Source organism: Procambarus clarkii, chromosome 64 (genome assembly GCF_040958095.1).
Source record: "Procambarus clarkii isolate CNS0578487 chromosome 64, FALCON_Pclarkii_2.0, whole genome shotgun sequence".
Classification (NCBI taxonomy): domain Eukaryota; kingdom Metazoa; phylum Arthropoda; class Malacostraca; order Decapoda; family Cambaridae; genus Procambarus; species Procambarus clarkii.
The window spans coordinates 11,217,745-11,231,039 of NC_091213.1; the positions used below are offsets into that span (position 1 = coordinate 11,217,745).

At 39.4% G+C, this 13,295-nt stretch overlaps 1 protein-coding gene and 1 long non-coding RNA gene across 2 annotated transcripts; both read left to right on the top strand.

The window, feature by feature from the left end:
• Positions 1 to 1,724: 1,724 nt before the first annotated feature.
• Positions 1,725 to 3,044, top strand: LOC138354630 (uncharacterized). The gene is made up of 2 exons (XR_011223612.1): positions 1,725 to 1,917; positions 2,339 to 3,044. It is a non-coding gene; the product is annotated as an uncharacterized lncRNA (long non-coding RNA).
• A 3,551-nt stretch (positions 3,045 to 6,595) lies between these two features.
• Positions 6,596 to 8,114, top strand: LOC123769068 (trophinin-like). The gene is made up of 3 exons (XM_069309048.1): positions 6,596 to 6,628; positions 6,797 to 6,974; positions 7,306 to 8,114. The coding sequence occupies exons 1-3, from the start codon at positions 6,596 to 6,598 to the stop codon at positions 8,112 to 8,114; spliced, it is 1,020 nt and encodes a 339-aa protein (XP_069165149.1).
• Positions 8,115 to 13,295: the final 5,181 nt, after the last annotated feature.

Sequence of the window (13,295 nt, forward strand, 5' to 3'; positions counted from 1 at the left end):
TAATATCTCATGGCTAAAGCCTCTCGTTCACTCCTCACTAACAGTCCGCTGGTTATTCTGCGTCCTGTTATCTGCTACGTGTTCAGCTGCTGTCTGTTACGTGTTCAGCTATTGCTGTCTGCTAGGTGTTCAGTTGCTATCTGCTAGGTGTTCAGCTTCTGCTAGGTGTTCAGCTGCTGTCTGCTAAGTGTTCAACTGCTGTCTATTAGATGTTCAGCTTCTGCTGTCTGCTAGGTGTCTAGCTTCCGCTGTATGCTAGGTGCCCAGCTCCTGCTATCTACTAGTCGCCCTTGTACTGTACTTTTCCACTCACACATACAATTAAAAACACAATTTTCTACACACAATCTTCTTTTAACGATACTGAACACAAAAGTCCTATTACCAACGAGAAATATAAATCTTTCCTTATATACAAAGTGAACTTGGCATTGTTCACGAATCTGTGCTGAACAGCGCATGCTGTTCAAAAGGGTTGGAGCATAAAGATCGTATATCCTCACCAATTTCTGGCCTTTTGAAGAGAACCCCGGATCCGAAGAAACAGTAGCAGTAACAGAGGCATACAAAGCAGGAACAGTAGCAGAGTCATACGAAGCAGCAACAGAAGCGGTAGCAAAGGCATACGAAACAGCAATAGTAGCAGTTTCAGTTTCATCCGTAGTAGCAACAGTAGCAGAAATATTAACAGAAGCAGCGAAGGCATCAGCAACAGCAGAACAGCAGAAGTATAATTAGAAACATCAACAGTGCAACAACGTATGGAATAATATCCTGGCCAGTAGCGGTAGCAGTTGCAACAATAAGAAGAGAAATAAGAGCAGCAAAATCTACAATAGTAACAGCAGCAGTGGAAGGAGTAGCAACAAAAGTTGCATTCGGAAGTTTTCTTTGGTCTCATGTTCTAATTTTCAGTAACACCAATATTATACCTGTCATCAGCAGCGGCAGCAAAAGCAGTAACAACGGCAGAAGTAGCAGTAGGCAGCAGCATCACGAGAAAGCAGCCATAACAGCAGCATCACCATTACCAGCAAGCAGAAGGAATAGCAACAGCACCAGGAACAGCAGCAAGCAGAGGGACGCAATGCAAAGGAGGGAAGGGAATTATCAGGGGCAAAGCGTCAAGCCATTACGAATATATAGGGCTGGGAAGGGGTCAGGATAAGGATTTGGGATGGGACGGGGGGTAGGGGGAGGGGAATGGTGTCCCAACCACTTGTGGACGGCCCAAGGGGAGGGACAATAGGGAAAACGAAGAATGGAGAATAAACTGTGACTGGGGGAATAATTTGCAAAAAGGAGGAATAGAAGTAAAAGTCAAGAAGACAAGGGGAGACGAGGATGTATATCGTGAAAGGTTATGCATAAAGTCGCTAAGAAAAAGCTAATTTTCCGCGATCGTTATATAGTGAAAGATGAAAGAAGTCTATAAGCAGCATGATGTGTGTGTGTATGCGTATGTGTGAGTGTGTGTTATGCAGAAAATAATAAATTGTCATATTATTTTGTATAAGTATTTCTATAAGTATTTCTGTTCCTTGTGTAGGCAAGAAGGGCTAATGTTACCGGCATTCAAGTAAAGGGAATTAACCAATGCTTGGTACCATAAGTTCCTCCTGCTTAATTAGACCAATTATACCCGTCTTGCCACATTAGCGCCCCTTTGTGTTTACATGGGAGGAAAGGCGGCGATACAACCCAGTACAGTGATACACGTCCTGGAATGCACTCTCCCTGTTTTACGCTGCACAAGCGGCTCAAATTTGATATTGTGAAGTGCAAGTGTCTATTTGCATATTCAAGGAGAAATAGTACATTCTTCTTATATTGCAGGAGCCAACTGGATCTTTGCGACTTTGAACTAGTGATCTTCGAACGTCGCTTCAGCAACGTCTCGCTTTCTTAGTGGGTAACGTAAGAAACAAGCGTGAGTTTATGGGTTAAATTGTGACTGTAATGTAATTCTTTTATGGGCCATTGTTCGTCCCATTATATATTGATTATTGTACGCATAACGTTGGTGAATATTTTTGAGATCTTGACACTTTTTTAGTTAAACTTTTAACCTGGCATTTCCCAGCATGGAAACCAACCTTTCTACTTCTTGCTGGCATAGTTAAGTTCAATTACAGTAAGAATATAAATCAGTGCGTTACCATATGTCTTTGCTAATTGTCATAATTTTTGCTTTTCCAAATCTTGAGGCAGGTTTTATCGTTACATGTTTAAACTAACCAAAGTTTATATTACTGTAATCTTGTACTGTAGAATCTTACTCTTAACTTTTAAATTACTTACTTAATGTGTTACTAAAATACTCTTATTTTCGGTGCAGGCACGATGGTTCGACGGTAAACCAGAGTAATATCCAGACTTATCCTCCAGCTGTTCGTATTTAAGTTTCTTAATAAAGTTAAAGCTTGGCAGCGTATTATTTGAGAACCAGTAACATCGGAACACTTTTAAATGTAGAATTGTGTGGGCGATGAATTGTTTGATATTTTCCCAACATTCATTTACATAAATTTCCCTCTGCCTTGTAAGCTGCTGAAGCAGACAATGCACGCTTAATATTACCCGTAAACCGATTAACTAAAAACAAATGGTACGAAAAGTAATTCGGGAAACTAGTATGCCAATACCCACGGCAACAACTGCCAATAAATGTGATTCTCGGCTCTCGTTCGTACTCCTATTGGCGAAGCATTGTGTATTTGGCTGAAGAGCCAATCAGAGTGTAGACAGCGGAAGCGCAATACAAAAGTCAGTTAAACATTATTTCAATAACTTATGCCATGTACTTGAATATGTGATTATATAAACAATTATTTTTCACAGATTGTTTATATTGCTTGTCTTATGCTTATCCTTCATGGTGACTATATTGACTATCTGTGTTTACCATTTGTGCTTCTGTAATATAGCTCTCGCCTCTTATTGCCAGACTTACTAACCGTCGGCCAGACTCCATAGATGTTAACCGGGTTAATGAAACTCGCTTCTTGGCGCAAGGCCATTTAAATAAACTTTTGTAGTGATAAGCTCGTCATTTTTCCCCCCCCCCTATTTTGTTAAGAAAACACGTGTAGAAGGTTTGTGCTAGAATAATTGATCCAACACTGTCATATTCAATAGCGTGTTTTAAAGAAACTCTGCTACAAATATAAATGGTTTACATGTACGCCAGTATCACATTAATGTGATGCATCAGAGAGAGAATTAGTAGTAGCCTTAAGGAGGACTCGAACCTACACAGTGGATAATCCAAAGGACACACCTTAAACCACTTAACCACAAGATGCTCAAAAGAAATGTATCTTGGAACTCAACTTGATTATCTGTAGGTGGGGGGAGGGGGTGGCCTGAAGCTTCCACTGAAGCTCTGTTTCCCATATTACTCGCATGCACTCTGTGTTATAAGAGTTCCCCCTACATACTCTTCAAATGGTCAAAGAAACACAAAAAATGTGTAAAAATGAGGATTGTGCTTGGGGGTACCCCAGTGTGCAGGTTCGAATACTCCACTTGGCTCCTACTTATGTTCTCATTGATTCCTCACTTTAATGTAATTGTTAGCACGATGACAGTGTAACTGACGAATCTCCTTGTTACTTACGGTGGCCCATTCTGGTTCATACAATGAATAGTGTTTCGTGGACTTCCCCCTCGTTATTTTGGTCCAATATTGAGCTGGATTCATAAGATATTTACGTAACCACTGAGGAAAAGTATAAATCGTTAATCAGGGCTGCTTCTATATTTAGGGAACAGCTCATGAACTCCAAAGCTCTAAGAGATGGTTTTTATTGTTAAACATTGTGTAGTGAAGTTTCGAAGAGCAACTGTTTACTACATTTTGTCTTTGTTTACATTTAGTAAAGATGTAGAGGTTTCGTAAGATGAAGCATAAATGCTTGATTAATCCTGGCTCTGGTTCGTAGTGCTGTAATTACGAATCCGCAGGAACACACGGTAGTGCTGTAATTGTCAAGTCGGATTCCATTTTGTTTTTAATCTTGTCAGAGCCGAAAATTTAACATGGCATTTGAAACAAACCATAAAAGGAAGCTACAAAAAAGTACTCTTCCTAAGATAATCATATGTAGCACGGATTCAAAATGATGGCAAACCTGGTGGGTTTTGCCTTGTTCATAAAGCTATACGTAAAATGGTTATTAATTTTGGTTCAGGTGTTAGTTTAAACACTTTGTTAATTTTTTTTTTGGGGGGGGGCGCCTCAAAAATAAACATTTTACCAATGCTTTACATTCTCGCTTAAACTTATTTTCAAGAAAATGATACTTTCAGACAAAGCAGAGAGGGGAAACTGTGTTGTTCCTTACATTTTGTTCAAACTCTGAACATTTAATTCTGTTCAAATTGTACAGCATCACTTTCTTCAGTGATGCTGTTTTCTTCAATGTGTTGCCACGGATTATGAACATTTTATAGTTCGGGAGGTCAACTTAGTAAGGCTTGAAGCAGTAGTAAGGATATTTGTAAGACTTTGACTTCTTCAGTGACGGAACAATTAACTTTCTTTGTGTTCCAAATAAAGTTAATGTATACATAAAATATGACAGCTTCATTATTAATTAAAAACATTGCCATATATAAAACCAACAAAATTCCAGAAACCAAAGAAATTTTATACATTCTTAGCTGATGAACTTTTATAATGACTGTCCAGTAAAAGCCTGATGTCTGATCCTGTGTTTTATAAAAGATAAACAACAGTCTGTTTAAAATAAAATCCTGAACGCACATTTATAACTACGGTCAAAATTATGGTGACAAAGCACGTCAGTAAGGTCCCCAATATATTACATTGTTGACCCTGTGATCAGCATCTCGGTACCCTAGTAAAGGTTCGCGACTCGTGCTTTGCAACACACTGCTCAAGAGCCCTCGACGGGGATAGGAACCCGGCCGTTTGTCGAGGGTCCCTCCACCCCTTTTTCCTGATCATTTTATCCAGCTAAATATTAAAATGCATGAAACCTCCTTCCCTCTTGTTTATAAATGAAAAACAAACGACTCTCAAATGATGACGTTCGAACATTTCTCGAACAGTGCTTCCCTGATGTTCTCCGTTCAAATGACAACTTGATAAATAATTTATCAACGTACTACAAATACAAATAATTGCCAACACAACCTGAATACCTAACCTAATCTTCGCCTACACATGCACAATATGCTAATATACAATAATAATATTTTTTTTCAGGAAATTGCTATTTTCAATGAACAGCATGTTTAAACCGATGAATGCGTCTTTGGAACCGGCCACTGGATAGAATGAACTACCCATTTTCTTGTTTAAAGCTGCGGCTGCGTCCCAAACGCAGTCATCAATTTTAACGTATTATCTATTAATAATTTGTAGTTCTCATATAGAAAGATATTACTGTTTATTAAAGTTGTAGATATAGCTAAGCGTAAGTTATGTTAAGTGTTTAGATTTTGTTGGAGCTGCAACCCTCCTCAGACCAAGTTCATTCCATCTAGTGGTCGATCTCAAAAACAAATCCATAAATGGTAACATTCTATTCTCTCAAAACAGGAATTTTCTTTTAAATAAATTAATATTATTTTATACTACCATATTGTACATATTTAGGCACTGGTTAGGTTAGGTTAGGTGTTTAGGTACTGATGGCGAGTATTTTTATTTGTAGTACGCGGGTGAAGCATTTACAGCGTTGTGGTTCGTACTAAATTCGTTAGTTAAGCACCTGTTCCGGAAGTGTTCGAATGTCATCAGTTGTGAGTCGTGTATAAACCGTTTTTCATTCATAAACAGAATGTTTGGTGGGTGCATGGAATGGACTTTGGGACTTTGTTTGGAGGACGGGCTGGGCGATTAGATAAATTTGTAGTTCGTGAGTGAAGCATTTACTGAGTTGCGATTCGAACAGAAATCGTCAGCGAAGCACTATTCAAGAAATGTTTAAACGTCGTCAGTTGTGAGTCGTATGTAAACCGATATTTTATTCATAAATATTAGATTTGGCGGCTGGATAAACGAGTATTTAACCTATGTTGATGATGATGACGGGCTTCGGGAATTAACATTTCCAGAAGACGAGTTGTAACTGTGATGAAACGGGCTGGATGAAGCATCACCTAGCTTCGAGTAGGTTTATTAACAGGTTCATTTGAAACCAAAAACAAAGATAATCTCAGCCTTTATATTCCGTGGGTCAGGCCATTAGGAGGTTACCTGTGATTATGTTGTGACGAGTGAGACTTAAGCGTTTAAAGTGAAAGTGAAAATATACATAAACTGCCGGATACGAACAAGAAAATGCGTGTTTGGTCACAGTGAGTTACGCGCGAACTAGCTGTTGTGACGGCAAACAATGCGTTATCTCGAGTGTTTATATTGCTCGCGAGTGCTATAATTATTCGGTGCTGGTCTTGCATGATCCAAAAAAGTACTTTGTGATAATCAGTAAGAACAGGCAAGAAAATAAAAAAAAACTAATACTTCTGTACGTTACTGAATATTGACTTGGGATAATTAAGTGTTTAACAGTTACTAATAGGAAAAAGGCATTTACTATACCCTGCCTAACCTCACTAGGCGATGGACCAAAATGCCTTCGTCTCTTCTCTCAAGGTAAGCAACACCTCGAGCCTCAGGTGTACACTTAATCTACGTTACATACTTTATATACTGGATTAAAAACTGATAAATTATGAGGAGATTGCAATATATTTCTAGTTTATGATTGAAATGTATAAAAACACATGACTAACACTTTTGAATGTCTTCTTATCATTACAGGTAAGTGAATACAAAACAGCTCATCGTGTGAAAGAAATCGACCAATTCGAGGTACGTTCCTATTTCCTTCTGTTTTCATGGGATATTTTTCGCCATGTGGAGCCCCTCTTCACATGGTCAAAGGGGAGCCCCAAGACATTTTACCTTGATCTTGGAGGCATTGACGTCGCGGACAAAGGTCTTTTGCCTTACCTACGGTTTACGGCTATTTTAATTGGACTTCTTAACCTGATCGTGGAGGCACTATAGCTACCTACCTTTATTTTGGAGGCACTATAGCTACCTACTTAGATCTTGGCGGCACTATAGCCACCTGCCGTTATTTTGGAGGCACTATAGCCACCTACTTTTATTTTGGAGGCACCATAGCCACGTATCTTTATCTTGGAGGCACTTCTGCCACCTACCCATATCTTGGAGGCGCTTCCGCCACTACATTAATCTTGGAGGCACTTCCGCCACCTAACTTGATTTTGGAGGCACTTCTGCCACCTACCTTGATTTTGGAGGCCCTTTCGCCACCTACCTTGATCTTGGATGCGCTTCCGCCACCTACCTTGATCTTGGAGGCGCTTCCGCCACCTACCTTGATCTTGGAGGCGCTTCCGCCACCTACCTTGATCTTGGAGGCGCTTCCGCCACCTACCTTGATCTTGGAGGCGCTTCCGCCACCTACCTTGATCTTGGAGGCGCTTCCGCCACCTACCTTGATCTTGGAGGCGCTTCCGCCACCTACCTTGATCTTGGAGGCGCTTCCGCCACCTACCTTGATCTTGGAGGCGCTTCCGCCACCTACCTTGATCTTGGAGGCGCTTCCGCCACCTACCTTGATCTTGGAGGCGCTTCCGCCACCTACCTTGATCTTGGAGGCGCTTCCGCCACCTACCTTGATCTTGGAGGCGCTTCCGCCACGTACCTTGATCTTGGAGGCGCTTCCGCCACCTACCTTGATCTTGGAGGCACTTCTGCCACTTACCCGGATCTTGGAGGCGCTTCCGCCACCTACCTTGATCTTGGAGGCGCTTCCGCCACCTACCTTGATCTTGGAGGCGCTTCCGCCACCTACCTTGATCATGGAGGCGCTTCCGCCACCTACCTTGATCATGGAGGCGCTTCTGCCACCTACCTTGATCTTGGAGGCGCTTCCGCCACGTACTTTGATCTTGGAGGCGCTTCCGCCACGTACCTTGATCTTGGAGGCGCTTCCGCCACCTACCTTGATCTTGGAGGCGCTTCTGCCACTTACCCGGATCTTGGAGGCGCTTCCGCCACCAACCTTGATCTTGGAGGCGCTTCCGCCAACTACCCTGATCTTTGAGGCGCTTCCGCAACCTACCTTGATCTTGGAGGCGCTTCCGCCACGTACCTTGATCTTGGAGACACTGCAGCCACCTAGCCAGGTCTTGGAGGCACTACTGCCACCTAGCCTGGTCTTGGAGGCTTTGAGGTCGCGTACAATGGTCATTTGCTCTACTTAAGTTTTACATGCATATTAATTGGACATCTTAAGACACGTGTCTGTCTCAGGCATATTCTTCCGACTCGGGTTTAATTATGTCCCTTCACCTAATGACGAAAACACCGGGTCTGATTAAGCAAACTTGCACAGAGAAGGAAAGTAATCATTTCCTTATAATATCCTCAGATGTTTTCCCGTCCCAAGGATTATACATCATATTTCACTTGAATTTAGTGCTAATCTTGTAAATTTGACTTTTACACGATGTATAAGTCTTTTAAGAACAATAGTTATGACACTACATTCGATGCTATAATTTGTAAAGGGGGGAGGGGGTGAAAATGGGAAGTTATGCAAGAGAATCATATTTTCAACATTTCCATATGCTGGCTGTTTAAATCCTGCAGTTGCACCCTCTTTCTTGTGAATGAAAGGCGAGTTACACAGTAATCACAAGTGATTACGTACGAACTTTTCTCGACAATGCTTCGGTCACTTTCTATGATTAAATCGCAAAATCTAATGCTTCGAGCCTGGCCTCATAAACAGTGGCTAACCCGTCCTTATGAATAATTAGTAAATACTCGACAATTCAGCTTCTTCGCAGCTTACGAATGAAAATCACTCTGCACAAGACTCTTAACTAACTACGCCCGAACATTAATTGCACAGTGCTTCGCTTTTTTTCCATGTTCGAATCTAATCTCTAAGTCATTCGCCAATGTTCTGCAAAATCAAATCACTTTCAACCGTAATAAAGCACCTAACTTAACCTATCCTAGGCCTAATTGTGCATACAATTATTCATTGACATTAATTTATATTCGAGAAAATTTGTGTGTTTACGATTACACAATATATTTATATTATCTAACTCGTCTTTGGAGCTGGTCGCATGGGCGAACATATTCTAGAGATGGAATGCTATAAATGCTTTACCAATATAATTCCTAACGGAACCTAAAAACCTAACATAGACCTAACTATAAACAAATTCTGATATTTAATAATATTCGTTAATATATGAGTGAATACCGATTTTGAATACGTAACACCGTCATATATGTGAATGTATCTCTGGAATCTACCTCACCTCTAACGAACAATCCATAAGATAAGGTTTGTGAGTCGTGTGTAAAGTGTTTTTCATTTATAAACAGGGGGGTGGGGGAGGGTTTTTTGAGTCTCGTGTGAAGTGTTTTTCATTTATAAATAGGGGGGGGGGGGAGGGGTTTGTGAGTCGTATGTGAAGTATTTTTCATTCAAAAATATTGATGAAGGGGGTTGTGGTGGCTGGCTTAACTAGCTGGAGTTCAGGAACTATATATTCAGCACATACGTCAATCTCTTCGTGTTTTTGAAAAGTATGCACTTACATGTTAGGAACTGGATCTATTTTTTATAATTACCTGAAACCTTTGATTTGTTTATTAAATATGTATTGATTGCTTACTGTCAATAATTATGATAATCATAATATTAATACTCTACTGCTTTTACAAACACAACAATTATTTATTCTTCACCCTACACCTAATGTTATTACTTACAACTCCATAGGTTAATTTTATCGTGTATTAGGAAAAGTTCATATTAGTAATTAATATCGAAATTTATTTCGACATTCTTTCATGACCCAGTTTCTAATTAAATTTGATTTACGTCCATTTTGCACAAGTTCTTTTGAAGTATCAGGTAGCAGGCAACTTAATTTGTTTTCATTAATCGTAGAGAACAGGTCTCTGAAAAGTTTGAAGGTTCAAAATTTGTTGAATGTCAAGCCAGAAACTGATCAGGCATCAAAGGCCCTATTTGCTAATCTGCATGAGGACATGGAATTTATATTGACCTTTCCTTTAAACCTGCCCTGTTTGTTGATATGTCAATTAAAGGGTTGAGTGTGGGAGTCATAGAGTAAAGGGGTAAAGTGTGTTTGTGTCATAGAGCCAAGGACGTGAGTGTGTCATAGTGTATAAGTGTGTGCGTCATGCAGTCAAAGAACTGCGTCTATTAAACAGTCAAGGTTTTGGGTATGTGTCACAGTCGAGGGATTGAGTGTGTGCGTCAGTCAAAGTGCTGAGTGAGTGCTTGTCAGATGGGCAAGATCTTATGCCAAGCCATCCTGGTAAAAGGCCTAGTGCAATTTCATCATTATACAAGGTGTCATGTGGACGACACATAAACCTAAGAGAAGATACATTAATAGGTAAATGTATATTTTTTTGTGTCAAATTGACAATAATTACAAGAAATGCACAATTTTAAAACATTTGCATAACAAATCAAAATATTAATATCCTGCTCAGGTTCAACAAAATATGAATTACATGTATAGAATAATATATATTGAAAATTTTACATAATGGAAAGTTTTTGAGCAAAACCAGACATGAATGAAGTGTAAAGAGACTTTGAAATGCTGCAATAATAATTCAGTGAAGATGACTGATGACGTTCACGAATTATTTTTGTAAAAAATCCCACAAATTTATTATAAATAAATCTCTTATATTATTTCCTCTTAATAAATGGTAAATGTACCATCGAAATTATTCAATAAGTTCTCAAAATTAATCCTATACATAAACCCTCTAAATAAAACCAACAAATGCATCCTCAAGCAAATCCTAAATAAACCCCCTAACATTAATCCCATGATTACTCTCTATATGGATATTCAACGTTGCAGCCCTTTCATTAACATTTTGAATTTAAAAATTGCATTGAACATTATTTTGAGAATTGTGAGGCAAGCAATTCAGCTAGACAAAAATGGTCCTTGACCAAATTGTCGAGCGCCACTTATAATTATTGGAATTTCATTTAAGAATTAATGAGGCTGGACTCGGGCTTTGCAAAATATTTAAAGATGTCTTTGTTGGTGTGCAGGCTTTGTGGAATGACATTGAAATTGTGAATACTTGAAGAAAGGCATGTCAGTGATTAATGTGATATTGGAGTTGTTTAGGCAAAGGAAAAAAGAAATGAGAAACAGAAATATGGAAAGTGATAGCGATAAAGAGATAAAGAGAAACACAATACAGTAATTAAAGATATATATGAAAATTCTAATGATGATATATACATGCATCTAAAGCTTTTCATACTTAAGACGTATTTCCTCTAAAGCTCTCATTTAACAGAACTCTAGTAAAATATAATTCAATAATATTAAACAGTCCTTATGCTGAAAGTTTCAATGTTTATCTCCATATAAAAACCAGTTGATGTTAAAGGGCGGTAACATCTAGTGGATGTTAAATTTGTGATCTATTCTTAACCAATTCATGGGTCGGATAGGCAATCACAGCAATGTCGTCTAACATTTCTGTCACCCAATATATGAAGTTTCTTTTGCCAATTTAACTAACTTTCATAAATTTGTTTTCATTTTAGATTTCGACATTGGAGAGGTATCAAAATATAGCTCGTAGTCTGTGGTTTCCTATGAGATGGGTTTGGATTTTTAATCCTCACACTAAATGATCAAGTCTACCGATGCCTGTGCATACTCTCCTTGTTAACTATACTATGTGTCTTTTCATTAAATTCCTGGTTACATTCTTTTCTACTGTCTCTCTCCACGTGCCCTCATCTCCGTGGTATCTTGTGTTGCCTGGTCCAATTTACTGCGATTAAAATAACTGAGAACTAGAAGTTTAATCCTCTTGATCTACTTAACACTAATGTTGCCCTTTTTATTATATTTTGATGGGTTTTCTTTTATCACATTAACCTTTTCTACCTTTTCAACGTCTTCCTCCAAGATTTTCAGCTCTTCTGAGAACACCTGATATAACCTTGGGAAGTTTGAGTCATTTTTTATTTTTTTAAATTAATTTTACATTTTTGAAGTGGTTTTTATGTGTGCGTATTTATTATTTGTATTTACTATTTGAGCATGCAGCATCGAGCTGTTAACTCTTGGACCAAACTGTCTTCCTAATGGAACGTCGCATTTTGACCCATGTTTTACTTAAGGTCAAAAATCGTCGTACTAGAAAATGGTAGCGGCTAGCGAAATTGACATATTGAACCGATTTTTGTTTTGAGTCTGGAAGGTTAGGATAAAGGAACTTAGTATAAGTTCGACTGGATAAGTACGATAGTTTCTTGATGTTGGGAATCCTTAGAAGGACGGGCTGCTTCCACCCCGCCTTGCTGACCGTCGCTTGTCTAATATACTATCTGGTTTCCCGACCTATTTTCCCTATTATATCTTGTATTATTTTCGCATACACACATTCCCAGGAAGCAGCCCGTAGCAGCATCCTAACTACCATGCATTTACTGCTAGGTGAACAGGACCATTAGTTGAAAGAAACTTTGCCCGTCTGTGTGTGTGTGTGTGTGTGTGTGTGTGTGTAAGTTTGTATATTTGTCTCTCTTCTTGCCTGTCAGTCTGTTTACTTTTCAAAGATCTTTAAATAAATGGTTTTAAATATAGGGAATCAAATGAAGTTCACAACTTTATTGAAATTAGTGTGTAGAACCGTTGTCACGGAATTGTGTCCCATGTTAATCAATTTGTTGGAAGCCCAGTATTACTGAAATCCAGTTGATGAGTCGAGACGCCAAGAATTGGAGGAAGACTCAAGCTTGTAAAGTTTTAACTGTGGCTGATGGAGCGCAGGAAACGCGTAACCACGCCTCTGTGTCTGGCTCCGAGAGAGTTAAGAGGCACTACGGTAGTGAAGGTATGCTTCTTGAGGAACTTACTAGCAAAGGAGAAGGGAGGCATCCTGGGGGTTACGAGTAGAAGGACTCGCTCCATTACTTTATATGTGAGCGTAAGACAAGGCCAACAATAACATTTGATTGTCGGTTCTGCCCAGCGTGAGGGAGTAGACGACGGAGGGGCAGCGATATTTTTGATGAGGAGAGGAGAGGAGATAGCAGCAGCTGAGAGGGAAATGTGCTGAGAGGCGAGGTTGTGATAATCAAACGCTGTCGTAGGTCCTGGAAGGGTGATCGTGATAAAATAACTTCCCAGCACAGTACATAGTAAACAAGACGGCATGAAATTAATTTACTGGAGCA

Excerpts from the sequence above, each read along its gene's own strand:
- LOC123769068 (XM_069309048.1), top strand. The coding sequence starts at position 6,596 with ATGGACCAAAATGCCTTCGTCTCTTCTCTCAAG. Across the intron at positions 6,629-6,796 it reads CCTTCGTCTCTTCTCTCAAG|GTAAGTGAATACAAAACAGC; the intron begins GTAAGCAACACC and ends TTATCATTACAG. Across the intron at positions 6,975-7,305 it reads CATTGACGTCGCGGACAAAG|GCCCTTTCGCCACCTACCTT; the intron begins GTCTTTTGCCTT and ends TTGATTTTGGAG.